The sequence below is a fragment of the Penicillium rubens genome (assembly GCF_028828025.1).
Source record: "Penicillium rubens strain IBT 27055 chromosome Unknown utg000002l_segment0_segment0, whole genome shotgun sequence".
Taxonomy (NCBI): Eukaryota; Fungi; Ascomycota; class Eurotiomycetes; order Eurotiales; family Aspergillaceae; genus Penicillium; species Penicillium rubens.
In genome coordinates this window covers 2,391,384-2,415,868 of record NW_026890600.1, presented here as the reverse complement: position 1 = coordinate 2,415,868, position 24,485 = coordinate 2,391,384, and the positions used below count along the sequence as shown (strand labels likewise).

The window sequence follows — 24,485 nt, the reverse complement described above, 5'->3', positions numbered from 1 at the left end:
CATGTGGTAAGTCTTAGATTTATTCGAGGCTCTGGAGTCTCCTCATCGTTCGACCACACCCAGTATCACATAGCCGAGCGGATTGTGCCTGCACATCTAGCTCTAACAAAAGGTCCGCGACATTTTCAACTCTGCTCGGAACCTAGTGCGTAATACCTCTGATCGAAGGCTTGTTAGGAGCCTGGACGGGCTGTTCGACGAATGTCTCAGAGTGTTTGGACAGTATCCCCTCTCTCTACGTCATCTTCTATCACGGTTATTATAATAGCGGGGTTTCAATTTTATCCTTCGCCAACGAGAACGAATGAATGTGAACCGATGGAATTATACGAAGTAAATGTAGACAAACATTGACGTAAGAATAAATATGATTTGAAAAAAAAAAAAAAAAAAAAAAAAAAAGTAGCTAAGCAATAAAGTAGAAGAAAGCTTCAGCTTTCAAATGAACAAAGACGAAGGCAACTGAGTAAAAAATAAAGCAAAGAAACAAAGAGTAAAACAAATGAGCAAGAGTAAAGTAACGCCGTAGAGGGGGTGGAAGATTATTGCGGAAGTTCCACGGAGACATGACCTCCAATCTTCTCTTCCATTGACTCCAGGACATCGGACATGCTCGAGGCCAGCCCAATATTGAGATTTTGATACAACACTCCTCCCCAGAGCAACCCAGTTACAGCCCCATGCCGATTGAGAATAAATGAGCCCGAATCTCCGTCGAGGCAAAAGGCTGTCTGAGAGTGAACTAGCTGAGATTCCACTCCCACAATGATGAACTCTTCAGTTGCCACACTATTCATGTTCACTTGGTTCCCATCAGGATCGTACCTTTCATCGCTGGATTTCCACTTGCAGTACGCTCTTGGTCCGTTGCAGATGCCTGCAGTAACACCAGTGGTACGGCCGTTTTTCACGCAATAATCGCCTGCCCTGAGTGTGCCGAATTCATTGAGAACATTTTGCTCCTGGATGTTCATAAGAGGGGGACGAGGTATGAGCCGCTGTGGAAGAACTGCAGGAGGGATTGCAAACATGCGGTTGGGTCGGAAACATTGTCTCTCGGCCTCTTTGGAGAGTTGAACGAAAGCCCAATCTATGACTTGGCGGTCACGAAATAGCTTTCCGGACACGAACTTCACTTCTCCCAAGATGTGTGGCTTTCTCTCGACTTCTGCGCGCTGAGGCAAGATTTTATCCATCTGAGAGCCGTAATCTGCAATAGATTCTAGGAGTCTGGGCTTTGGAGTTGCTCCTATCAGTTCTGCTTCTTGCACTTTGGCACTCAACGTAGATTTCTCCTCGCGCATGGCATCCAAGGTGGATTCGAGGTAGGCAAGTGTAGCATCCCTGTCTACGCGAGCCAGGGATTCCATTCTAATGACGTGGTACAGAGGCCGAGTGGGAGATGACCCATAACGATCGAGGTTTTTGATTAACTGGGCGTTGTCTCTAGATGATTCCGAAGGCCTGACAACACGGTAGTTCGTGAGGATGCCTCGGCGAACAGTTCCATCATGGGTCAGTGTGACAAATCCGCCTAATGTGCCTGCATTGTTGTCTCCTCTAATGCCGATGGAGTAGCCCATTCGAGGAATAGCATTTGGCGTGAGTCGGTCATCAAATGATTGTCCGCCATTGATCAAAAATGACAGGTCACCCGGCAAAAATTCAATGTCGAAGTCATCCGTGCTCATGTGGGGCGCGAGCTGATACATAATGTGAGCTCGCAACTCGAACCAATTTGCGCGTGTCCATGGCTCCACAAGTACCACAATCATCGGCTGCGCCTTAGCGCCCGTTGAGCCGACATTGAAGGGGCAAAGCAACCGCCACTCATTGCCAATGGTCCTGTTGAGGAGCTCGACAATATTCCGTTTGGTTCGTTCGTAGGCGATCACAAGAGGATGTGTTGAAGCGATGAAGTACACAGAAGGCCGATGACAGAGCCTGCCGCTTATGACCTCAACATGCGAGTTGACCTTGTGCTGGCGGAACAGTTTCACGATCTGGTCCTTGACAGGACCAAGAGGAGGAATGTTCGGGTCGGAGTTATCGAGACAGACGGAGAAGAAGTTCGAAGGGACATCGCCGCGAGGATAATTTGGCTTGCTCAATTTGCCACATTGGAATGTTGAATTGACATCCAAATTGTGACGGCGCATAATAGCCAGGATCTCTGGGTAAAGCGGACTGATTTTCTGCTCCAGGGCAGGCACGGTCTCCATTTTCACAGGTAGAGGCAGTGGACTGGTGACGCTAACCGATCGATAGATCTCAGAGGAGTGCATGTATTGTTCCAGGCTCATCTCGCCCTCTGATTCTTCTGAATCACGAAGAAAACGGCGCCTTTTGCGGGGCGATAAAGGAGGCGTGGGACGGCCCGAGGGCCACAGAACAGGAGTCGGAGCAGCCATCACTCATGAAATTTGTGAGGATACGAGCAGCAGACAGAACGAAGACCTCAGAAGCTCGAAGAGAGATGGTTGAGGAAGTGAAGTGGAAAGGAGGCAGAAGACTGCTTTTGTACCTCAGAGATAGCAAACAAACTGATCCTGTGGACGAAGACCTCAGAAGCCTGAAAGGAGATAGAAAGAAGGCTCCTTATATACCTCAGAGGTACCAAACTTGACCCTGTGATCTTATTGGTCACCTTGATTCGGGGTCCTTCCCGACATTGTCCCATGGTTCTGATTGATTTCCGCCTAAGGTCGTTCCTTCCTACATATATTCCTCCTATATATACTACATATGTGCTAGTAGGTATTGTCCCTATTCATCTTAAGCCGTATCGTCTCTTCTATTAATATCACTCTACTGTTCCTATCTAGGCACATCCTTTACCGTTATGAGATTAACTTGAAGAATCTAGATAATTAAATTCTAGACTACGAAGTTGACAATCTCACTTCAGACATCTCTCACTTCAGACATCCCTCACTTCAGATAGCTCTCACTTCAGATATCTCTCACTATCTCTCTATCAAAGAGACAATATCATGGTAGGTGAAAGGAAGATTCAGACCATCCATGGATAGATGTCTCACGACTTATTGGTTAATATCTATGGATGTATGGTTAGCCTCCGGTTCCAAAAATAGAAAGCATCAGATTCCATCGTCACTTGCACCCGAAAACTTGGAGAAATCGAGGGTCTAAGGATCTACGGAAGTATGCAGATCGAGGAGAGATGAAAGGGATTTTACACAACGCGAGTTGGGCGTGAGGAGGGATATATTATTCTTGGATATAGATAAATAACCTCATTCCCAAGTACTGTCGAGGTAGGCTCTTAAAGTCTACCCACATGGATTCCATTTTAGACTCTGTAGAGCAGCTTCACCAGCCGACAGATAATGTTGGACAATTGTTTCCCGAATTTGGTTCAGAGTAGAGTATTCCCATTTACTATCCTAAAAGCAGGGTATATTCCAATATGCTATATAGACATAGGGAGCCCGGTCCTCCCGAGTACATAGGTGTGGAAATGTACCATTAGGAAGAGCCGTTTCCCTTCCTGGCATCTCGTTCCTTCACAAACGCATTCTCAAAGTCAAGGCCGGAATCCTGACGTATGATTCCATACCCGGACGATGAATCCAAAGGCCGGCCCCCATGCGCATCTGAAAAGTCCTTCGCCCGTACCATATTGTCAAGTGCAACCTCGGCGACTTTTAATCTCGCGCCGACATCTTGTGCGTAACTGATGCCATGCTGAACATCCTTGATACCAAGGTCCAGGTTGGACCAAGGGGATTGGCCTAGACGATATGATCAGCAAAGAACGAACAACCGGGCATTCGTAATTGACGCCATATCCAGACCTTCCTCGGGTATGTAAACGCCCTGCGTCATACGCGTAGAGCTGGAATGCATCAAACTCCCAAAATTCAGCTCAAGCAACTTTTCAAGCATGTCTGTGCCTAGGTCGCTTTTCTCCGCTAGCACCTGGGCTTCTCCCACAATTTCCATTGTTCCTGCGACTATAAAATTACTACAAAGTGTCAGTGAGACTGTTGTGGCGTCCTTGTTTGTCGCAAATCTCACCCCAAAGTCTTGAGCAGAGTGGCCTTCTCAGGCTGATCCGACACAATCATCACCTCCCTAGCAAGGACACCTTTTCCGAAAGGTGCTAGCCTACCAATGGCTTCGCTAGGGCCGCCCATCGCCATCAACACTGTACCACTTTCCGCGGCTGGAGTGGCTCCGAAGGCAGGTGCTAGTGTAGTACATGAGAAACTGTATCATAACTGGTATGAGTTCACTTACCAGCAACGAAGGATGCATTTCGTTTCTTTAATTTTCCATTTGTCTGCTTGGTCGTATTAGGATGCACTGTGGTAGTGTCCATAAACAACTTGCCATCAAGATCTTTGACAGTCAATATCTGGTTGACGATAGCATTCAAAGCCGCATCATCACTGGTCTGTTTCTCATGTCAGTGATAAAGGTTCATTATATATCTGCGGGGATCTGTAAAAGGTCTCGGTAGAATACATGTCAATTGATATACTCACAGATATGAATATCAGATCACATTCGATGACAAGCTGGGCGATAGACTCGCATTCAATAGCCCCAAGTAATTCAAGGGGCGCGCCACGAGACGCCGTCCGATTCCAAAACCTCAATTGGGATTTTTTGTCACGTTGGAGGAATCTTTGGATATTTTGCGCCATTGCAAGTCCCATACTCCCGAGCCCTGAGGTAAATTAGACATGTCAATCCCGGTCAGATTGATCTTAATTGCCATACCTATCCATCCAACTTGTTCGTTTGACGCCATTGTTGATCGGTTCGGTTATAGCGTGCGTGTGCTGCTTGGTATGTGTAGATTATTTAGTTGACGTGTTCCAAGGCGAAAACATCAGCAAATATACGTGAGACCTCGGATGTGATCCGAGAGATGACTCACCAATAATATCCCCGGGGGAGTGTCCCCGAACACTCTGAATATGCTAGTTCAGCAGGATGAAATGGATTTCACAAGGCGCGATGGGTGCAGGGAGGGACATATTATTCTAATGGATAGATAAAATAACATCTCCAGTTGTAAAGACCTATGGCTTGAAAATCCCACAGAAATCAACGAGCGCAGCCCGCTTTACTGTCCTTCTACACTGTCGTATTCTTCACAGGGTGCAACAGCATAGGTGGTAAGCAGATAAATCGATTAGCTCTCTTCCACTGCCAGTGGTCAGTACTGAGTGCTTCAATGGTTGAAAAGCAACGCAATCTTACCTCATCTGCATCACCATTCCCCAACCAGGCTCGGTAGAGCCTCCCAGGATATTCCGAATCGAACATGTAGGTCATGTTTTTCAAAATATCGTGATGCATATCCCATGTCCAGATACTGTCGCTCCCCGCACTGATAGCCCCAGGCTCACCAGAATTCGCACGGCGGTTCAACTCATCAGGATCCCATTTTTGTGCATGGTACACAGGCTGGGGAATCTGAACCGACTTAAAGCCATAGTACAGAGCCCAGGAGGTCGGGGACATCTCTGAACCTAATCCCAGGCCCTTTTCGACAAGATCATTGTGCATCATATGGAGCAGGCGTGCTGAAAGTCGAGACATGGCAACGGGAGAAGACCGACGTGGGGTGTGTGGTCCTTGGCTGAATCCGTAAATCACATCACGCATCGGCCAGCCCGTGTTCACTGGATTGAACTGTGGGAGCCAGGTAATCACATCTGCTTCCTCTCCAATACCCCAGCTCGATGTGTTGATCTCTGCCGTCGGCATGGGTGGTGGGAAAGGTGCCTCCTTTGAGAAATTGAGGCCCTCGACTGGCACTGGACCCCAGATGGTTGGGAGATCCGCCATATCTTGATCTACCATCTTGTTGAACTCATCCCAGGTACCATGGACGGTGGGGATGTAGAAGTAGGAGTTGCGCTCCCAGAGGTGTTTCCGGGGTTGTCGTTTCGCGAATGCGGTTGCTTGCTCTAGCAAATGATACAGATGTCCAGTGTACCTACCGGGCATCCATCTCAAATTGCCAGATAAAGTCGTATTCTCGACGAAGCTGTGAGAAGATCTGCACTGGCTGGAAGTATTGGTACATTGCCCTATTCAATGGTGAGCATAGCCATACATCTTTGATAACAGGGTAACCCTACTGGTGGGCGTCAATGGTCGGGTACCAGTCCCCCAGAAGCTTCGTGTTGAAAAATACTGCAAGCCCCCGAAGCTCTTCTGGGAGATACACCTTTTTGAGACTATCCATAGCAGCATTGTCCATTGGGTTGGGTAATATCTGGTCCTTCGCGTCCACTAGAATAATGACCTCGTACTCTGCACCCGAAAGCAGAGAGAGTTCCATGACCATAGCGCGGATGTTGTGAATGTCATTTGTTGTGTACTTCATGTCGATCGTTGAGCGTAGAATTACAGCTGTTCTGTGGTGGAAGCGAGGTAGACGAGACTTCCGATAGTGATGTTTCTCGCGTCCGAGTTCCACTTGTTGATTTTGCTGTTTGTGTAGTGTAGGTTTCTTCGGTTCAGGATCTCACTTGTTGTATCTTTCACGGTTCTGTTCCAGACAGGCGCTCTGCAAGGCAGCCCAGTTGACATTTCCCCAATTTCTCGAGCTTCGGGAGTCGACATTCTCCCGTGCGTTCACTTCATAGCCATATACGCCATACCGGGAGGATGGATCAACACAAAGATCCTTATCGAGGTCCCATGCCTGATACGAACCGAAGATGGGAGTAGGGAATTCTGGCTATGGTTAATCGAGCCCTAGTTGCTTGCTTCGTGGCGATCTTGCTCAAGTCACGCACCTGATTGGTTCCAACGGTAGCCTTTCATCGCCGTGTTTTCGTTCTCGGGATCCAAAAGTGTTCCATCTGGGCCAACGCACGATTGATACGACCCTTTCCACTTTCTTTTCCATGCAGCAGAGTTGTACTGGGGGTATGGGTTATATGGGATCGGTTGTGGCACGGAGTAGTGGTCATCCTTCCTAAGATTCAATGGGGGGATGTACTGGGTGATCTGTGGAAGCAGAACCATTGCAAACACACAAAATGCGATGAGGACCATGCTGAGCTTCTGGAGCGCCAGGTCAGTACCTTTTAACAACATCGCAAGTCGCCGCAGGAGACCGACCACGTTATGACCGGGGATCAATTGACGTAAATTCCAACTTCGATTTGCGCGTGTATACGTGGATGTACACATCGCTGTTGACAACACGGGGAAGGCGCACGCCAATGTCAAAGGTCATTTAGGGCTACAAAATATGTGTCCTCTCAAGATGGCAGGGGCAAAAGTTATACATATAACTGGGGTGTTAATCCCATCAATAGCATTAAAACTTGACAAATTTTTGAGGTGCCTATACATGGGACATATCCAAACCGCAACGCCCGGCAAAAGCACTATCTAACATGCACAAATGACCCGAGCTTCAGTTCTTCTCTCCCTTCTCGCCCTTCTCAAGCTTACGTCTCTTGGAGCGGAGCTTGGCGGACTCGTCAGCGGTCTTCTTGTTGGAGTACATCATCTTCTCAAGCAGCTTGCGCTTCTTGCGGCTCATCATCATCTTCTGTCTCTCAAGCTCCTCATCCTCACTACGCTTCTTGGCAGCCACCTTCTTGGACTTGGAGGACTTCTTCTTGGCAGCTTCGTCAGCAGCGGCGCTAGCGGTGAAAGGCAGACCAGCGGCTTCGGCCTCGAGCTCCTTCTGGTGCTGAGTACGGGCAGCCTCATCGTCATCTTCGGCCTCGGACGCAGCTTCCTCATCAAAGCCACCGAAGTCCTCGTCTTCCTCCGACTCCTCTTCGCTCTCGTCGTCGTCGGTGCCGGCGACATCCATGCCTCCGTCGACAGACTCTTCCTCGGACTCCTCGGCAATAGCAGGCTTGTCATCAGTCGCGGGCTCGTCCTCCATCTCCTCATCGCTATCAGAGGCCTCAGCGGCAATCTCGGCTTCATCCTCATCCTCCTGGTCGGCAAGGCTGGCGCGCGGGTCGTAAGCGCCGCGAGTAGCCTTGACCCAAGGGCTCAAGTGGGGTGGGAGAGTGGCACCGGGTGCGTAGAGATCAGCTCGGAGGAGCTTGCCCTCGTTAATGCAGTCCCAGACCCACTGGGGCTGGATGTAGGTACGGCCAGGAATGCGGGCTCCAGGCTGGACCTTCTGAACAGCCTTCTCATCGGCAGCGGGAATGGCGGGAAGAGACTCTTGGGGAAGTTGGGGGCGGTCGACAATCTGATGAGTGATGCGGGGGTCGGACTCGTCGTGAGTGAAGGCTCCATCGCCCAGCACAGACGCCCATCCAACGCGCTTGCAGCCGAATGAACGCAGAATGAACTCAAGGGGAGCCTTGGGGGCTTCACGGGAGATGTAGAACACGAAGGGTGCGAAGAGGGCACCGGCCTCGTTGCCGCTCATCGCGGGCTGGGGGAGAGTGTCGGCTTCAGGAGCGGCGGGCTCGAAGTGGTCGATAGCATCGGTTGGCTCGTCGGTAGTCTCGACCATCTCCTCATCCGTACTCTGATCCAAACCGACCTTCTTGATCACCTTGTCAACCTTGGCTTGGAGTTCCTTGGAAACTTCCTTGTTAGAGTTGCCGTTGCTCTGAGCTTTGCTAGCCTCAAGAGCCTTGGGCACGTCACCGACTGACCGGCCCTCAAGAGTGAAAGCCGCCAACTCGGCACCGTTCTCATCGCTGCGGGTATCGAACTTAGGGGGGTATCTCAATCCAATTGATGAGTACAGGCGGAAGTTGACGAAGCCCAGCAGGGTGGTGTAAAACTCGACAAAGGTAGCCATGATACGGTAATCGACGTCGCCATTGACACGCTGGACGAAACGGTATGGCACAAGCCACATAATGTCTTGGCCCTGAATAGTAGCCTGGTAGTAGATACCCTTAATGGAAAGGAAGGATCTGCGCAGAGAATTTGTCATGATCAGGTAGTGCTGGAACTCGTGGCAGAGGCGCTGGCAGAGCGCAACGGTCTTAGAAGGAACATGGTCGGTGGAGGGAAGGGTAGCGAAAAGGAAGAGAAGAGACAAAGCGTCGTCAAGATCACGGAGGGCATCGATAAAGGTCGGGTAGCGCTCTTTAATGACATGGTCCAAGGTGAGTCTCGGGGCGTTATTCTTTTCTAAGCGGGAGGCATCGCTGACTTCTCCACGGCCGAGAGAGCGGGCGATCTTCTTCGCAAGTGACTTCTGGTCACGGAACTTGTTGAGCAGAGGCTCGTGTAGCAGATACTGGATGTCCTTGGTGTAATAGAAGGTGGTGTTGGGTGTAGACGTCTTGGAGGCCTTCTTCTTATTACGGGGCTCGCGAGGGTAGATACCTGATATCGGAGATCATGTTAGTCTTGCGATTCAGATGGAATCCCCATCAAAGAGGCAATTACCCTTGAAGATGCATAGTCGGCGGAAATCCGGCAAAGAGATCTGAAGTTTGCGCACGGCCTGAGTTCTGGTAATGTAGTTCTTGGCTGCGCCAGAGGTACCTGAAAGGAGGGTCAGTAAATTCAATTGAAATCCCCGGTTCATTTCCACATACCCTTCTTCTTAATTTTAGCCATGATGAGAAGTGGTTGTCAGAAGATTAAACGGGCTGCTGATAAGAAGAGGAAAAATTTCTCGATAACTTTTTTTCTTACCGCAGAGTGGTCCGTGCCCCGAAGGCGGAGAGTGCTGTTCCATACAACATAGGGACCAGCTGGAATCAACAACTAGACCCTCACCCCGTCATGTCTGTGGACCGACGGAAGATTGCTGTGTTTGGCGCGGCTTTTATGCTGCGTCTGCTTCTTACATGTCTTTTCCCTTCATTACCTGATTTGCTAACGGGGAGAGTCGAAGTCTCAACACCTGTCAATAGCTTCAAACGCCGTACGTGTCTCCGACTATTGACTCCGCATTCTGTAAACTAATTATATGTAGTGCAAGAAGGCCTGTTTCTATACACAAGAAATGTGTCGCCTTATGATGGTGGCGTCTTCCACCAGGTTCGTGGATCTAGATCCCTCCGACTTCGTTCCTTGAATTGACCGTTCGATCCAATGATCTAGGCACCGCTCCTTTTGCCTCTGTTCGCCCTACTTCCGGATGCGAAGAGCTGGCCCTTGCCAACAGCAATTTTCTACTTCCTTGTCGACCTCTTGAACGCATATGCATTGGTAACCATATCTGCGTCGGGCCAATCGGTCAAATCGAGACTACACTCAGCGGTCCGAAAACATGTCCGATGGGACGGGGTGTCCGTTGCTGCATGGTACGCATATTCCGGCTTCCTCAATTATACATATTTACTTACTTACCATGGGGATAGGTTCTTGTTTAATCCTCTCACTATCGCGACATGCTTAGCGCGGGCAACCAGTGTATTCACAACATCGGGAATCCTCTTCGCCGTTTCCAATGCAGTCGGTGGAAATAGCATCAACGCGATGCTAGCTCTGGGATTTGCTTCGTACCTGTCCCTATACCCGGCGCTGCTTTTTATCCCGTTGGTCCTGGTATGCTACGACCGACGCTCGGAGGGGCCAAACCCACCCAATGTTGGATCTTTCATTGCTCGACACGCTGCCCTACTGCTGGCCAGTGTGGCAGGCCTGCTTGGTCTCTCATGTCTGATCACCGGCAACTTCTGGGAGTTCGTCTCGGCAACGTATGGTTTCCATCTTTTGGTCCCGGACTTGACCCCCAATGTGGGTTTGTGGTGGTACTTCTTTATCGAGATGTTCGACTCATTTCGAGAGTTCTTCCTCGGCGTTTTCTGGCTTCACTTGGCCAGCTACGTGGGAGGCCTCACAACTCGCTTCCGCAGGCAACCTTTATTCATCATTACTGCACTCTTGGGTGTCTTCGCCATCTTCAAGCCATATCCTAGCATCTCGGATGCGTCGCTATTCTTCGCGTTGCTGCCATTATATCGCCACCTTTTCCCATGTGAGTATTCTCCCTGAGCAAATCTCGGAATCATCTTGACTAACCTGGCACAGTGATGCGTTATACCTTCTTCGCAGGCTCGGCAATCTTGTACTCCAGCCTTCTCGGACCGGCTTTCTACCACCTTTGGATCTACGCAGGATCCGGAAATGCAAATTTCTTCTACGCCATTACCCTGGTCTGGAGCTTGGGTCTCTCCATATTGCTGGCTGACACCGTCTTCGCCGCTCTCAGGGACGAATGGGAGCAAGAACACCCGGAACGGGTGGGCACAGAGGTGCGACAGGTGTAATGTATATTAACTTTTGCACATCACTATTCTCATATCAACTATTAGCATTCAACCCTTAACAAAGAGATATCCAGCTATTATAATTTCAACTTCTTCGACAAGATCAAGTAGTCCACATCCTTAATAGTCCCATTGCGCAACTTGCGCGGTCGGGGCGAGTACTCATCAACCTCATACCCAAGCCGCTCATAGAACCGCCGAGCAGGTTCATTCGACTTGAAAACCGTCAGCATAGACTTCTCCAAGCCAACAGCACGACCGATTCCCTCCATGCGACCCATAAGCAACTTCCCAACTCCGCGTCCCCGCGCCATCGGCGACAAGTGAATCTCGTAGCAGTAAACAACCTCTTTTCCATCCTCGTAGGTAACCATGAATGACAAGAAGCCAAGCACATCCGGAGAACCAGTACCAGACGATGAAACAGACCCGTCGCTTTCCTTCAGTGAAGATGGAACATTGCTGTCCGCAACATCGCTCTGCTTCCCTCCCGGCACTTGCCCGCTATAGCCACTAGAATAATTTGGCGTGTCCCGCAGAATCAAATACTTCATATCGGGCAATTTCATCTCTTTCCGCTTCTTGGTGCGCGACCAGCCTACGGTCGACGCGATGTAGGCTTCGCTTGAGGTTAGCTCGACTAGATCCAGACATGCTTCTAGATCAGCTGCGGAGATTGTTGCCGCGGAGTAGACGTCCACACGTGGTGTGGGGGTCGTATCCTGCTGTTGCTGATCTTGCGATGGATGTGGTTGATCAATCGCATCATTTTTAGCTGGATCTTCTGCTTGCGTGGGAGCCACGTATTGCGCGATGAAGTCGTCAATGGATAATGCATTGGTCTGTTCGACCAGTGGGACTAGCTTACAATTAGCACGTGTCATTGACTTAATTCAATAAAGTGAAGCAATAAAACAAGCTTGGAGGCTAACTACATTTGCGAGAGTGGGGTTTACTCACTTTTGTTGGAGACGCGTCGGGTTGTTGTTCGCGGTCCTCTGGCTTTTAATTTCGTGACTCGGCCTTCTTTCACGGACGGCATGGCTAGTTAAAGGATATTGGTAGGACGTTTGATCACAAGACTGAAGTGCAGGTTGAATGTAAGGATTTTGGGTATGTGAAGAAGGTGAAGCGCCGGCGAACCCGGACTTTGACGGGAAGTATATGCACCCGCAACAACCCCGACAAGGGCATATTACGCCCCGAAAAGATAAATCAACAGGGGTACTTTTCTGCTAATATCCCAAGAGACTGTTCAGTATCGGCGAGTCAAAATACACGTTTCCTCTAGCCTTTCGTGATCCGGAAAGACATAATAGTCTTGCAAATACATATCCTGGGCCCTTCTGCGCCGGGACGTTGACTTCTTCTATCGCCTTAGTACACCTCACATAAATATAATTCTTTTTAACGAACGTGAAGCTAGTCGTTAGTGGTCTTTATATTCGACCTGTGCTACGTTACCATTTTATGAGGCAAAGAGACGCAGTTCCGTCCATGGTCTCTTGCCTAGCACGTACAGGGTGGATCGACATCAGATTCACTAATGTATTGTATTTCTTATCCAGAACATTGAAACACTCAAATCTGTATAGATCTGTTTTCTCCAAGCCCAAAGAACCCCTTGACCTCTTTATCCGGTTGAAAATGCGCTTCATGGCCCGGTGAATCTCAGACGCGAACTTCAGCTTCTTGTGTTAAATCCAACGCAAGCTCCTGGGGTATGATGAGATCTGGATTATTTCCCAGGATCAGCTCTACGCAGTCTGTCAATCCATCCTCCAAACAATCATTCAAACTAGCTTGGCTAACCCGCAGCTTTTCATCATGTTCCAACATCAACTTCAAGCTATCAGCATCAACTCGTCCATCTGAAGTCAGAGTTTCTAGGAACTCAGACGAGATTCGGAACTGAGAGTCATGAGATAGTAGAATTCGAAGGTAATCTGCATTCATGCAAGCAGTGACCATAGTTTCCGATACCGAAATACTTGGATTGCGATCAAGAACTGACTGCAGTGTTCATGACATCTGTGGAATCCCCACGAAAGGACTTCAGGACCGAGACAACTACATTCGACGTGGGCAAAGCTTCGGGTTCTTGATCGAGCAGGACTTTGACCATATCTCGCCCCAAAAGACGGTGCCTGGCTAGTGTCTCGAATATGTCCGGTGTAATGCGAGCTCCTGTGGATTTCCCTTCCGAGTTAGTTTTGCCAGTGATTCTTGCGCGGCTCTCTTCAAATCCAATCACGTAGGCGGTGCGACGACTCTCTGAAGCAGCACTGTCATTTGCAGGGTCAGCATGGTCAATTATCAATCTAAGGGCGAAAACAAAGAAGCCAAAGCATAGAGAAAAAGGGAAAATCATATTACAGCACTACATTGACGATCATGCACCGTACAAAGGCATCTTGCTGGCAAAATCCAAGGTTCAAGCGCTCTCATCAAAGTCATCAAAAGGGAAATAGTCACGGACTCCAGTAATTTCGTCAGCAGTCTTGGCTGCTTCGAGCATTCTGGCTTTCATTTCCTGAGCCAATTCCTTCACATCTTCATATTCACTGTTCGACACCCAACCCAGTACATCGACGCCCAAAGCATGGCGCATTTGCTCTATGGCAGTATCAGCCTCTCTTTGTCGAGAGTCTAAATCAAGTGTCTCTTGCACAACTCCGTCTGAATATTGAATTGGGGGCAAAGATGGTGCTCCTCCCTTAGATGCCACAGAGCCATACGCAACTACATCTTCCCAGCTTTGTATGCGAATCATATCTGCTTTCAGTGTAACTGAATCTCCTTCCCATGGAGCACCTGCGCTCTTAAAGAGTCGTTGGTGTAGTATAGCAGAGTTGTCGAATATCGCATCATAATGTACTTCATTCAGCCGCCTAGTAAAAGCAGCATAGAGAAAATGAACCAGCCGCTTTTGCTGAGTCACACGTACTGATGCTTGTTCGGAAGGGCTTAAAGAGTCAAAGTTCGATGGAAGCTGTAACTGGGGCTCCCTGAGCTCGTCCGAATGAGGATCACCGTAATTCTGGAAATGTTGCGGAATTCCAGCTGCAAGGCCTAGGGGGAGGATGGAAGAATGTTGCCAATCAATAAAACCGACAATTTCATTCGAGCTTGACACAAGAATATTGTTTGGTTGGAGATCGGGGTGTCGTATTACCGGTCGATGAAGTGCTGTTCCAGCACCAAATCCGAGAAAAGGCGCTAACTTCAGATAATCCAGGAGATTTCGGACGTGGGTATCTGGCGAGACTTTGCGAAACTTATAAATTTCCCTGTAGAGACGTTCGTATGGCAGGCGAGGTTTCGCGTAAAGCTTTGTCCAAGACAACTCTCGTTCACCAACAGCTCGGAATATTTCAGCAGATGACACCCCTGCCAGCAGTCAGTAAAAGCTAAAACGAGGCTCAGAAGCAATTCACTTACACGGACCCCGGTCAATATTCAACACATTCCTTCCACCATGCCACCAACTATAATGCGAAATTGGTCCCATACAGAACTCAACATCGTTCTGCCCTGGTAGGGAAATCTTCTTCTCCGACGTAAGATCCTTGCGATAGTAGATACTCCCATATGCAGGAAAGCTCAAAGACATCAGCTGTGCCTCCCAATGGACTATCTTCTTCATCATGCTGTGTTGCTCTCTTGGTGTCATTGAGTACCATATGTCACCGAGAGGAATGCCGCCCAGCTTTTCCATGATAATGTACTCAGAGCCGACCGGGTTTGTTTTCGTCGAGCACCACGCATACACTTTGGGTGTACAGATCCCGTGTAACCGCAGATAACCCAGCGTTGCCACTTCGCTGGCCACGGCGTAATGCTCAGGTGTTGTGGATGGATAAGGTAATCTCGCGATGACACATTGCCCGTCCTTGAAACGTGCCTGGAATACACGGTTGTATCCACCTTCTGATAGTTTAGAAAAGTCAACAATGTCTGATATTGCTTGGCCAGAGGAACTGGCAATGATGCTTTTTAGCTCAGACACATCGAACTCTAATTGGCGCTCCGACAAGCGTAAATGCTCATTGTAACTTAAGTTCATCAGCTTGGCTAGAATCATCCAACCGAAACAAAGACGTACATCCATCTTCCAGATGTGTACCGGAACAACTCATCGTTGTGATGTGTATCTGGACTGACGGATTTCATAGTAATACCTCCTGTCCGTCCGGTGCCCGCCATCCGAAGGCTTGGAAGACGAGCTCGGAGAGAATTGAGAAGGTTACGCGCTCGCATATTATGGACAAGCGACTTGGACACATGCACGGGACTATTCAAGCTGAGTATATGCTCGCCGAGTAGTAATCATAGGCCCGAGGGAGTCTGAGGAGTCGGGACGGGAAGTATTATTCCCGGACCACTCACTGAAAAAGCTGTACCTTATCAGTCAGTGTCTTTGCACGGTCATCGACAGCTTTAATTGGGCGGGAATATATTTAGGGGATTGTTAACTTCACGGGATAACTAAATTGACCCCCTGCCTGAAAAATCAGTCACCGCCTTCCCAATCGAGTAGTTAGCTACCTCGACACCTATATCTACCCACCGCCCTGCTCACCGCCTTTGTCACAAACTAACACTATAGGACAACAGCAGATACCTACAATTTGTATACAAACACATAGTGAAGATAAGTCACTTTTGTTAGCACCCAGACCCAGCACTATCTAGACCCAGCACCATACAGACCCAGCACCATGCCCAGCACCCTATCCAGCACCGAGTCGTAAGACGTGAATGTGGACGTGAAAGGGGCCAAAAACACGCGCTTCGAGGGTGAAAAGGATGAATATCAATACATCGAGTACACCAATGCTTAATTCGACAGAAACATACTTTTTTTTTCTGATCAAAAATACATGTTTTTTTACTATATAAACTAGAACTCCTATAGTGGTGGCAGAATTATATGGCAGAAAACTATACACCGACAGAAAGTATGGCAGAATCCATTGACGCACCCGATTAGGAACGCTGTGACTGATTTTTCAGGCAGGGGGTTCAAGTTAACAATCCCCTATATTTAAATCCGACTCCGACAAGATCCAAGTCGGAAGGCGTATTCCGACCGTAGGCTGAGCACTCACCCTTAGAATAGATGGATGCCTCTGACCATCTCTTAAACGATCAGTGGGCATCCAATCAGAATTAGTGACGGCTCACTGAGCGTTTATTGGACCTCACTGGTCCATCACGTGATAGGCATATGTAGATAGGTATACATTCATGGATAGCTCCCTGATTCTGAGTCCAGTTCGAAATCTACGTACTCAGTGAGCCTGACTCTGAGCACTCTCGGAAAGAAGCAGCAGCTAAGATAGGCAATCCCCAACAGAGGGAATAAATGTATTTGTAATCAACTATTGAACATAGCCTTGGAGGTGGAGGTTTTGTGGGACGTCCTTAATAATCCTTTCGTCACCACTAAAGTGGATCGCCCAGAAGAGGCGTTCGCCCTCGCTACAATCCCCAACAGAGGGAATAAATGTATTTGTAATCAACTATTGAACATAGCCTTGGAGGTGGAGGTTTTGTGGGACGTCCTTAATAATCCTTTCGTCACCACTAAAGTGGATCGCCCAGAAGAGGCGTTCGCCCTCGCTATAAACTCCCTTCAACTCCATACTCAATTTTTCCTACGTTGTACGCTGCTTCAAGTATAGTGAAGTATCTTACAGGAAAATGTCTCCCTCCACTATGAAGCAATGGGTCGTTGAAGATAAGGAGCACGGCTATGACGGTCTTGTTTACAAGGACGCTGCTGTTCCGAAAGTAGGCGAGAACGAAGTCTTGGTGAAGCTTCACGCTGCGTCGCTGAACTATCGCGACCTAATTATTCCAAAGGTATGGCTCTGCAAGAGGAAATCTGATACTTCCAACCTTAATTGAACTTTCTGCACAAGACTATTACTGTGCCATAACCAACCTCTAACCTCTCTCCAATAGGGCCAATACCCATTTGCTCTCAAGTTCCCCGTGGTGCCAGGCTCTGATGGTGCTGGTGAAGTCATCGAAGTGGGTTCCAAGGTCGCTGAGTTCAAGAAGGGCGATCAAGTCGCGACTCTCTTCAATCAGGGCCACCAGTACGGCGATGTCGACACATACGCAGCGGGCACTGGCCTAGGTGGCGTGATCGACGGTACCCTGCGCGAATATGGCGTATTCAACGAACAGGGTCTTGTCAAGGCGCCAAGAAACCTCGATGCCCGCGAGGCTAGCACCCTATCCTGCGCAGCGCTCACTAGCTGGAATGCACTTTATGGCCTGAAGCCTCTGAAGCCAGGCCAGGTCGTTCTTGTGCAAGGAACGGGTGGTGTTAGTATGTTTGGCTTACAGGTTAGTGCTCAACTCATATACTGTATCAGAATGGATCCGGCTAACACAGGTTGTTGTATAGTTCGCCAAAGCCGCTGGTGCAACAGTTATCGCGACCACATCTTCCACCTTGAAGGCCGAGAAGCTCAAGAAGCTCGGTGCTGATCATGTCATCAATTATAAGACCGAGCCCAACTGGGGCGATGCTGCTCGCAAGCTGACTCCTGACGGAGCTGGTGTCGACCACATTATCGAAGTGGGTGGTAGCGGAACGCTCCAGCAGAGCTTCAAGTGCGTGAAGCTCGAGGGTGTCATCAGCGTTATTGGGTTCATTGGTGGCGTGGACCCGAAGACACAGCCGACCGTTCTCGAGACGTTGACTCACATCTGCACTGTGCGTGGTGTATATGTTGGTAGCAAGGCCCTGATGAAGGATATGGTTCGGGCCATCGAGGCCAATGATATCCACCCTGTGGTGGATGAGAAGGTGTTCAGTCTTGAACAGACACGGGAAGCCTATGAATATATGGTAAGTTCTTTGTTTCATGAGTGGAGAGGTGTCGTATGCTAACGGATTGGAATTCAGCTGGCCCAGAAACACTTTGGAAAGTTGGCTATCAACATCAACTAAGTGGGATACAGGCAGGCTAGGAAGCAGCATTGGCGTATCAAAATTCTTGCTGGTATATGCTGTGACAACCTTAGGAAGGTGCGGGATAAAAGGAAGACAAAGGCAAGTAATAGGGACCCAACAGCAGGTGGCCTAGTGGTAACATGCTTGCCATGTGTACCACGAGGGAAGTGCCTAGGATCTTCCACTACCTGGTGTTCCGTTCGACTCCGGTCGTTCTCAAATTGTCATCTTTTTTTTTCCTTCCCTTTAACTATCAACATATTGCCTATCTCTCACACACTACCCCGTAGAAGTAAATTCGGAGGTTAAAACCAATCGTAACATATTATACGTATAGGATACTATAAGAATTATGTTCGTTTATTGAAAACAAAGCTACAAGCTTAGGAAAGTGCGGGATAAAAAGAAGACAAACCCCAGTACTAGTGACCCAACAGCAGGTGGCCTAGTGGTAACATGCTTCGCCATGTGTACCACGAGGGAAGTGCCTAAGATCTTCCACTACCTGACTGTTCCGGTTCGACTCCGGTCGTTCTCGAATTGTCTTTTCTTTTTCCCTTCATGCTGTTTCTTTAGATGTTTCGAATAAGCAATGATTTAAGGTTTGATAGTGGGGACCCGCAATTCTTATACTGTCCCACGACCTCTGTTAGTTTTTCTGAAGTGTTTCCGGAATTTTTGAAATATATACATATGTAGTGAATATATGAGCTGCTCCTTCGAAAATATGTTGACGAGTTGGTGTGAGTTCCATTCTGTTTGGTAGACAGGGCAACTGCCCATATGTAGGCAGGTGATAGCTTCCCCGCCCCTTCCCCGGAGTTAAACCCAACCACCTGCAAGCCTCTCCCTCTGTTACACCCAAGCATTCACATTTCCTATAGTCTCTTATGGGATACTGTAAAAATTCACTTTTTTCTTTTTGTTCCCTATTTTCCACTACTACGCCAGACACATGATCCAACACCATCCCTTTCTTCAATGAAGGCCAACAATAGAGATACCTCAACCCTCCCAATCCAGGGTCCCAGCCAAACTGCACGGCATCCACAGACACCGTTTGTCAGCCCAGCCCAGATGGCCATGTTTTCACGTGTAACATCTTATCCCCCGCTGGGACAAATCACTTGTCTCCAAGGGGCGCAAACCGCATTGCGGCCCAAACAAGATACGGTGAGGCTTCCCAACATGATTATATCTGATCTCGCCAACAAGACTTTCTGCATTTATTCGGGCTACAACGCGAGGACATACTGACAATGTGAGCAGCTGCGTTTCACGGTTACCATCGAGTCCAGCAGCTCATTCCCCGCACAATCCTGGGAAGCGCAGATCTGGCATAACATCACTAGCCCCGAATGGGGGTCTCTGCCATTGCAGAGATGTAGCCCGGATCATGCTGCCCTTTTGACAGGAGAGGAAAGCAAGTACCGCTACCATCGTTACATATTCTCGGAAGATATATCCCTGCCAGCCGCAGGAGGCCATGCACAGTTCACTGTCCGATTCCGAACTGGCCCAGACGCGGAATGGCAGTGGGCTAATCAGATGCACCCCTTGCATGACGGTGAGATTGTATATAGCGCACGTCACTCTGATCTGGATAAAGCTGTGTGCATGGATTTCGCCGCGCAAGCCCCTAAAGAACAACTCCAGAAATACATCGATAATCTGCATGATGACATACAGGTTGAGTCACGGCTCAGCGAAGCTCCTGGATCGATCCTGTGGGCTCTTTCTGGTGATATCGATGGTGTTCAGAATGGATCTTCAACCATGAAACGACTTGCAGTTGGCACTCCTTCGTCAGTAGTGAGGTATTTCTCACTAGTGCGTGTTTCGAGCCCATGGCTGGGTCCTAGACATGGCAAAGACAACTTTCGACTTACTGAAGATGCAATATTCTGCTCTTTTCTGCGCGAAGATGGCGTGAACCTGGTTCTGCTGGCTGTTTCGGGAGTCAACGATATTTTGACTGTGTTCCAGTCAGGTGAGAACGGCGACGTTCTAATCTCTGCGAAGAGTGATAATTCGGAAGCATCAAAGTTCCATGTGCTTGTCAGCGCCGCGGAGAACTTTGAAGTTGCCATGTCTGCAGTAGTTTATGAGGCACGGAAAGTGGTCAGGCCATTTGCTGACGCGAGTCATTTGGATTTGGAAGATTCAGTGCCATTGTCTCCTCCTGGTGATGATATGGTGCTTGTCGAAAAAGACCCAAGTGCACAGTGGCTTTCCGAGTGGATTGACGGTCTCACATATTGTACTTGGAATGGACTGGGACAGGATCTTACCGAAGAGAAGATCTTGCGTGCCTTGGACTCATTGAAGGCCAATGGAATCAACATCGTCAATCTTATTATCGATGACGGCTGGCAGACAAATGACAATGATGGGGAGAGCCAGTTCAAGCAAGGCTGGAAGCAGTTCGAGGCACATGCGAAAGGATTTCCGAAAGGATTGAACCATACTGTGAGAGCTATCCATCGGGCACATCCCAATATTGAACATGTTGCGGTCTGGCATGCCTTGTTGGGTTACTGGGGAGGTATCTCACCAAAAGGGGACCTGGCTCAAAGATTCAAAACAAAGCGAGTGAAGATAAAAGATCCCACCGCCAATGGGCCCATTGCGGAGTGCCTTCCAGATGGAACAATCGTTGCAATCGATCCTGACGATGTTAAACGATTCTATGATGAGTTCTATACCTACCTTCGGTCTGTTGGTATAGACTCGGTCAAGACAGATGCACAATTTTTCCTTGATCTCCTTGAGGACCCAGAAGACCGCCGGTCATTCATGACTTCTTATCAAGATGCATGGTCTATCGCATCCCTCAGGCACTTCAGTACTCGGTCAGTCTCATGCGGGTCAATGACCCCTCAAATAATCTTCCATTCACAAATTTCCACCAACAAACCGGCAATTCCATTGCGCAACTCCGACGACTTCTTTCCGGATGTTGTCGCCTCTCATCCGTGGCATGTATTTTGCAATGCTCATAACGCGCTGCTCACCCGCTATTTGAACGTATTACCAGACTGGGATATGTTCCAGACAAGTCACCCATACGCGTCATTCCACGCTGCAGCACGATGTGTATCTGGTGGACCAATCTATATTACCGATGAGCCGGGTAAACATGACCTGGCTCTTCTCGATCAGATGACAGCACCTACTGTTAAAGACATCACGGTGATCTTGCGTCCTAGTGTCATCGGACGCACGATAGACGTTTACCACGACTACAACGAAGGACAAGTTCTGCGCATTGGAAGTTACACGGGCTGGGCTAAGACCGGAAGTGGCATCTTAGGCCTTTTCAATATTCAACCCGCGGAGGCCTCGATCATAGTCTCTTTGATGGATTTCCCAGGAATACACGAGGATTCCGAAGGCCAGTATATCGTGCGTTCACACAGCAGCGGTAAAATCTCGCCTCGTATGCGGCCATCGACCAAGGACTCCTTGATATCTGTCGTTCTAGAGCCAAAGGGCTGGGAGGTTCTCACTGCGTACCCGACTCACCCCTTCGCGCTGACGGGAAGCCATGGGGGCAACTCTTCTGGCGATGGTCTGACACATGTGGCTGTGCTGGGCCTTTTAGGGAAGATGACTGGTGCAGCGGCTGTAGTGACTTCAGATATATCTGTTGTTGAGAATGGCCGTTTACGACTCGATATCAGCTTAAAGGCGCTAGGCACTCTGGGAATTTATTTCTCGGATCTTCAGGACAAGAGCATTGCACGGAATTTCATGGTCATGATTCTGGGACTGCCGATTCCAGAGAATACGGTGTGGAAGCAGGGTGGAGAGAATGCTAATGTGCTGGCAATTGATGTGTTGGCGGCATGGAAATCCATGAAGTTGGACAGTGGATGGAGTAACGAGGCATTTGTGCAGCTTTTTATGGGTTAACGTAAGACCTCAGAGCCAAACGCTTTTGGAACTCATGGTCATGTTTTCTTGATAGACATATTCTTCCAGCAGCATCTATACTTCTCAGGCCCTAAGCCCTTAATACAGTCCCAACTTGGAAATGGATCAACATGTCAGAGATAAGGGCCGCATCATTAATGTTCCGGACTTATCGAAAGAATCTCCGACATCTGGTTATTGGATATTGATCGTGTCCAGATTTGAGCCCATTGCGAGCCGTTTCATTAATATTTGCATTTTTAAACCGGTCCAATGCGGCCACAGTTGGCATCGCTCGGCCAAGCGCCACACCGCAGCCTTCTCACCCCTCGTCGGATCCCGTGCGGAGCGCGCAGTTTTGCCGCAACAACCGCGATTCCGCTGCGCAGTGCCAGCAATCGGCCAGTATTATCCGCTTCGCAGTCAAACACATGCTTCCAACAGCAGAGATGGATTACACAAAAATATATTCAGCGCATGAAAGACGGGGAGAAGGAGTGGGCTGGGTACGCGAAAGAGATCAAATCCGGGAACAGGAAGAACTTCGCGCAGCACCTGGAGGAGCGAGGCTTGATTCATGATGTTGTCGGGTATGTTACACCGGGATGCAATAAAGTCGATGGCATTGCCAGGGGGAGATTGCTTGAATAACTCGCTAATTGTTTCCTTTGGATTCCAGCGAACGGGAATTGTTGCATAAGGTCTTCACCGAAAAGCGGGCTGGATTATATGTTGGAATCGACCCGACTGCTCCTTCAATGCACGTTGGACACATGCTTCCTTTTATGGTCTTGGCCTGGGCATACGTCTGGGGTTTACCTGTGACATTCCTCGTAAGTTGTCTGCCACTTTACGCCCGATGAATACGCCAACTAACGCGCTATAGCTCGGCGGTGCTACTTCTAGAGTCGGCGACCCCACTGGGCGCCTCAAGGGCCGAGACGCTGTCCATTCCTCAATCCGAAAAGCGAATATGGCTAGCATGCATATGCAGTTGAAGAAGTTGGGTTCGAGCATTGAGCAGTATGGCAGAAGACACGGACACGAGAGGAAGCCGATGTGGAAGCGGGCGTTGACTAACAACAACACCTGGTGGAACTCGATGCCCTTCCTTGAGGTGTTGCGAGACCTTGGCGCTTTCATGCGACTGGGACCTATGCTCGGCAGAGATACGTGAGTTTTCCTCGGTCTGACGACGCTGTTGTCGCAGGTTTACTGACATTTTCTACTAGGGTCAAGACGCGACTGAACCAAGGTGACGGCATGTCATTTGCTGAGTTTTCCTACCCTATTCTTCAGGCCTGGGATTGGTGGACGCTGTTCCAAAAGGGCACTCAAATCCAAGTTGGAGGTGCCGACCAATATGGAAATATTCTATTTGGTATGGAGGCTGTTAAGTCTATCAGCCGAAACACTGCCGACGAACAAGTCCGCAACCCATTAGAATCGGAACTGGATCGGCCGATCGGTTTCACTACGCCACTACTGACAACCCCGTCCGGCGAGAAGCTTGGCAAGTCTGCTGGAAATGCCGTCTGGCTCGATAAGGACCTGACTTCTACATTCGAACTTTACCAATACTTTGTGCGCACGCCTGACGATGTTGTTGAGCGTTACCTCAAGCTCTTCACTTTCATTCCCTTGCCTGAAATCGCCACCATCATGGAGGAGCAGAACAAGGATCCATCCAAGCGCGTTGCGCAGCACAAGCTCGCCGTCGAGTTTGTCGAGCTTATCCATGGCAAGGCCGAAGCTGATGCCGTGGCTCTCCAACACCGCCAGCTTTTCCGTCCCCGATCCTCAACTGCAGAACCCACTCCTCTTCGTAAGCCATCCGCTCCTTCCGCTAGCCACCCGCAGTCTCCCACCGCTGGCTTCGAGACTCCCCAATCTGGAAACCCATATGCTGCCCAAACAAACTGGGCCAACATGGGCGATATCAAGGTCACCCTTCCCGAATCCCTAGTTTTCAACCAGCCTTTCAACAAAATTCTGTGGTCGGCCGGCCTTGTCTCATCCAAGAGCGAGGGCCACCGAGTCATCGTCAATAACGGCGCCAAAGTCGGAAGCCGTCCTGGTGACAGTGGTCCCATGTGGGACCAATTGTCTTTCACACCTATCCGTCCGTGGGACGCAGAGAAAACAAAGGAGTTTGTCTTGAATGGCAACCTCCTGATGCTCAAGTTGGGCAAGTGGAAGCTCAAGGCCGTTCATATTGTGACGGATGAAGAGTATCGCGCGCAAGGGCTCACAGCTCCTGGATGGGAGAGCGACGCGACTGAGCCCACTGAGCCGACCAAGTCGGACTAAGGTCAATTTCCACTAGATCTGTAATTCTACAATATCCAATCTGTACAATAGTATAAATATTATAACATCATATT

At 49.1% G+C, this 24,485-nt stretch overlaps 11 protein-coding genes across 11 annotated transcripts; 4 read left to right on the top strand and 7 right to left on the bottom strand.

Annotated features, from left to right (window-relative positions):
* Positions 1-542: 542 nt before the first annotated feature.
* N7525_003382 (uncharacterized protein) lies at positions 543-2,411 on the bottom strand (the record flags this gene model as incomplete). Its single annotated transcript, XM_002559169.2, has 1 exon — positions 543-2,411. The coding sequence occupies one exon, from the start codon at positions 2,409-2,411 to the stop codon at positions 543-545; it is 1,869 nt and encodes a 622-aa protein (XP_002559215.2).
* A 1,078-nt stretch (positions 2,412-3,489) lies between these two features.
* On the bottom strand, positions 3,490-4,780 carry N7525_003381 (NAD(P)-dependent oxidoreductase; the record flags this gene model as incomplete). The annotated part of the gene is made up of 6 exons (XM_002559170.2): positions 3,490-3,755; positions 3,819-3,988; positions 4,042-4,213; positions 4,264-4,420; positions 4,512-4,696; positions 4,750-4,780. The coding sequence occupies 6 exons, from the start codon at positions 4,778-4,780 to the stop codon at positions 3,490-3,492; spliced, it is 981 nt and encodes a 326-aa protein (XP_002559216.2).
* Positions 4,781-5,109: 329 nt separating this feature from the next.
* On the bottom strand, positions 5,110-7,047 carry N7525_003380 (DUF3405 domain-containing protein; the record flags this gene model as incomplete). Its single annotated transcript, XM_061212686.1, has 6 exons — positions 5,110-5,181; positions 5,236-5,948; positions 6,025-6,071; positions 6,123-6,401; positions 6,516-6,723; positions 6,786-7,047. The coding sequence occupies 6 exons, from the start codon at positions 7,045-7,047 to the stop codon at positions 5,110-5,112; spliced, it is 1,581 nt and encodes a 526-aa protein (XP_061069707.1).
* Positions 7,048-7,414: 367 nt separating this feature from the next.
* On the bottom strand, positions 7,415-9,574 carry nop7 (mRNA-binding ribosome synthesis protein NOP7; the record flags this gene model as incomplete). The annotated part of the gene is made up of 3 exons (XM_002559171.2): positions 9,531-9,574; positions 9,379-9,477; positions 7,415-9,315 (listed from the first exon to the last, which is right to left on the bottom strand). Exons 1-3 carry the CDS (start codon positions 9,550-9,552, stop codon positions 7,415-7,417), a joined length of 2,022 nt encoding a protein of 673 aa, XP_002559217.2. The 5' UTR covers positions 9,553-9,574.
* Positions 9,575-9,720: 146 nt separating this feature from the next.
* On the top strand, positions 9,721-11,213 carry N7525_003378 (GPI-anchored transamidase subunit GAB1; the record flags this gene model as incomplete). Its single annotated transcript, XM_061212685.1, has 4 exons — positions 9,721-9,862; positions 9,914-9,978; positions 10,042-10,921; positions 10,975-11,213. The coding sequence occupies 4 exons, from the start codon at positions 9,721-9,723 to the stop codon at positions 11,211-11,213; spliced, it is 1,326 nt and encodes a 441-aa protein (XP_061069706.1).
* A 77-nt stretch (positions 11,214-11,290) lies between these two features.
* On the bottom strand, positions 11,291-12,255 carry N7525_003377 (N-terminal L-serine N(alpha)-acetyltransferase NAT4; the record flags this gene model as incomplete). The annotated part of the gene is made up of 2 exons (XM_002559173.1): positions 11,291-12,072; positions 12,174-12,255. The coding sequence occupies 2 exons, from the start codon at positions 12,253-12,255 to the stop codon at positions 11,291-11,293; spliced, it is 864 nt and encodes a 287-aa protein (XP_002559219.1).
* A 629-nt stretch (positions 12,256-12,884) lies between these two features.
* N7525_003376 (uncharacterized protein) lies at positions 12,885-13,184 on the bottom strand (the record flags this gene model as incomplete). Its single annotated transcript, XM_061212684.1, has 1 exon — positions 12,885-13,184. One exon carries the CDS (start codon positions 13,182-13,184, stop codon positions 12,885-12,887), a length of 300 nt encoding a protein of 99 aa, XP_061069705.1.
* A 463-nt stretch (positions 13,185-13,647) lies between these two features.
* Positions 13,648-15,419, bottom strand: N7525_003375 (uncharacterized protein; the record flags this gene model as incomplete). Its single annotated transcript, XM_061212683.1, has 3 exons — positions 13,648-14,603; positions 14,655-15,268; positions 15,319-15,419. 3 exons carry the CDS (start codon positions 15,417-15,419, stop codon positions 13,648-13,650), a joined length of 1,671 nt encoding a protein of 556 aa, XP_061069704.1.
* A 1,500-nt stretch (positions 15,420-16,919) lies between these two features.
* N7525_003374 (zinc-dependent alcohol dehydrogenase family protein) lies at positions 16,920-18,183 on the top strand (the record flags this gene model as incomplete). Its single annotated transcript, XM_061212682.1, has 4 exons — positions 16,920-17,081; positions 17,184-17,573; positions 17,635-18,081; positions 18,139-18,183. 4 exons carry the CDS (start codon positions 16,920-16,922, stop codon positions 18,181-18,183), a joined length of 1,044 nt encoding a protein of 347 aa, XP_061069703.1.
* Positions 18,184-19,167: 984 nt separating this feature from the next.
* N7525_003373 (putative raffinose synthase protein Sip1) lies at positions 19,168-22,101 on the top strand (the record flags this gene model as incomplete). The annotated part of the gene is made up of 2 exons (XM_002559177.2): positions 19,168-19,359; positions 19,456-22,101. 2 exons carry the CDS (start codon positions 19,168-19,170, stop codon positions 22,099-22,101), a joined length of 2,838 nt encoding a protein of 945 aa, XP_002559223.1.
* A 273-nt stretch (positions 22,102-22,374) lies between these two features.
* On the top strand, positions 22,375-24,411 carry N7525_003372 (tyrosine--tRNA ligase MSY1; the record flags this gene model as incomplete). Its single annotated transcript, XM_002559178.2, has 4 exons — positions 22,375-22,691; positions 22,781-22,934; positions 22,988-23,274; positions 23,334-24,411. 4 exons carry the CDS (start codon positions 22,375-22,377, stop codon positions 24,409-24,411), a joined length of 1,836 nt encoding a protein of 611 aa, XP_002559224.2.
* Positions 24,412-24,485: the final 74 nt, after the last annotated feature.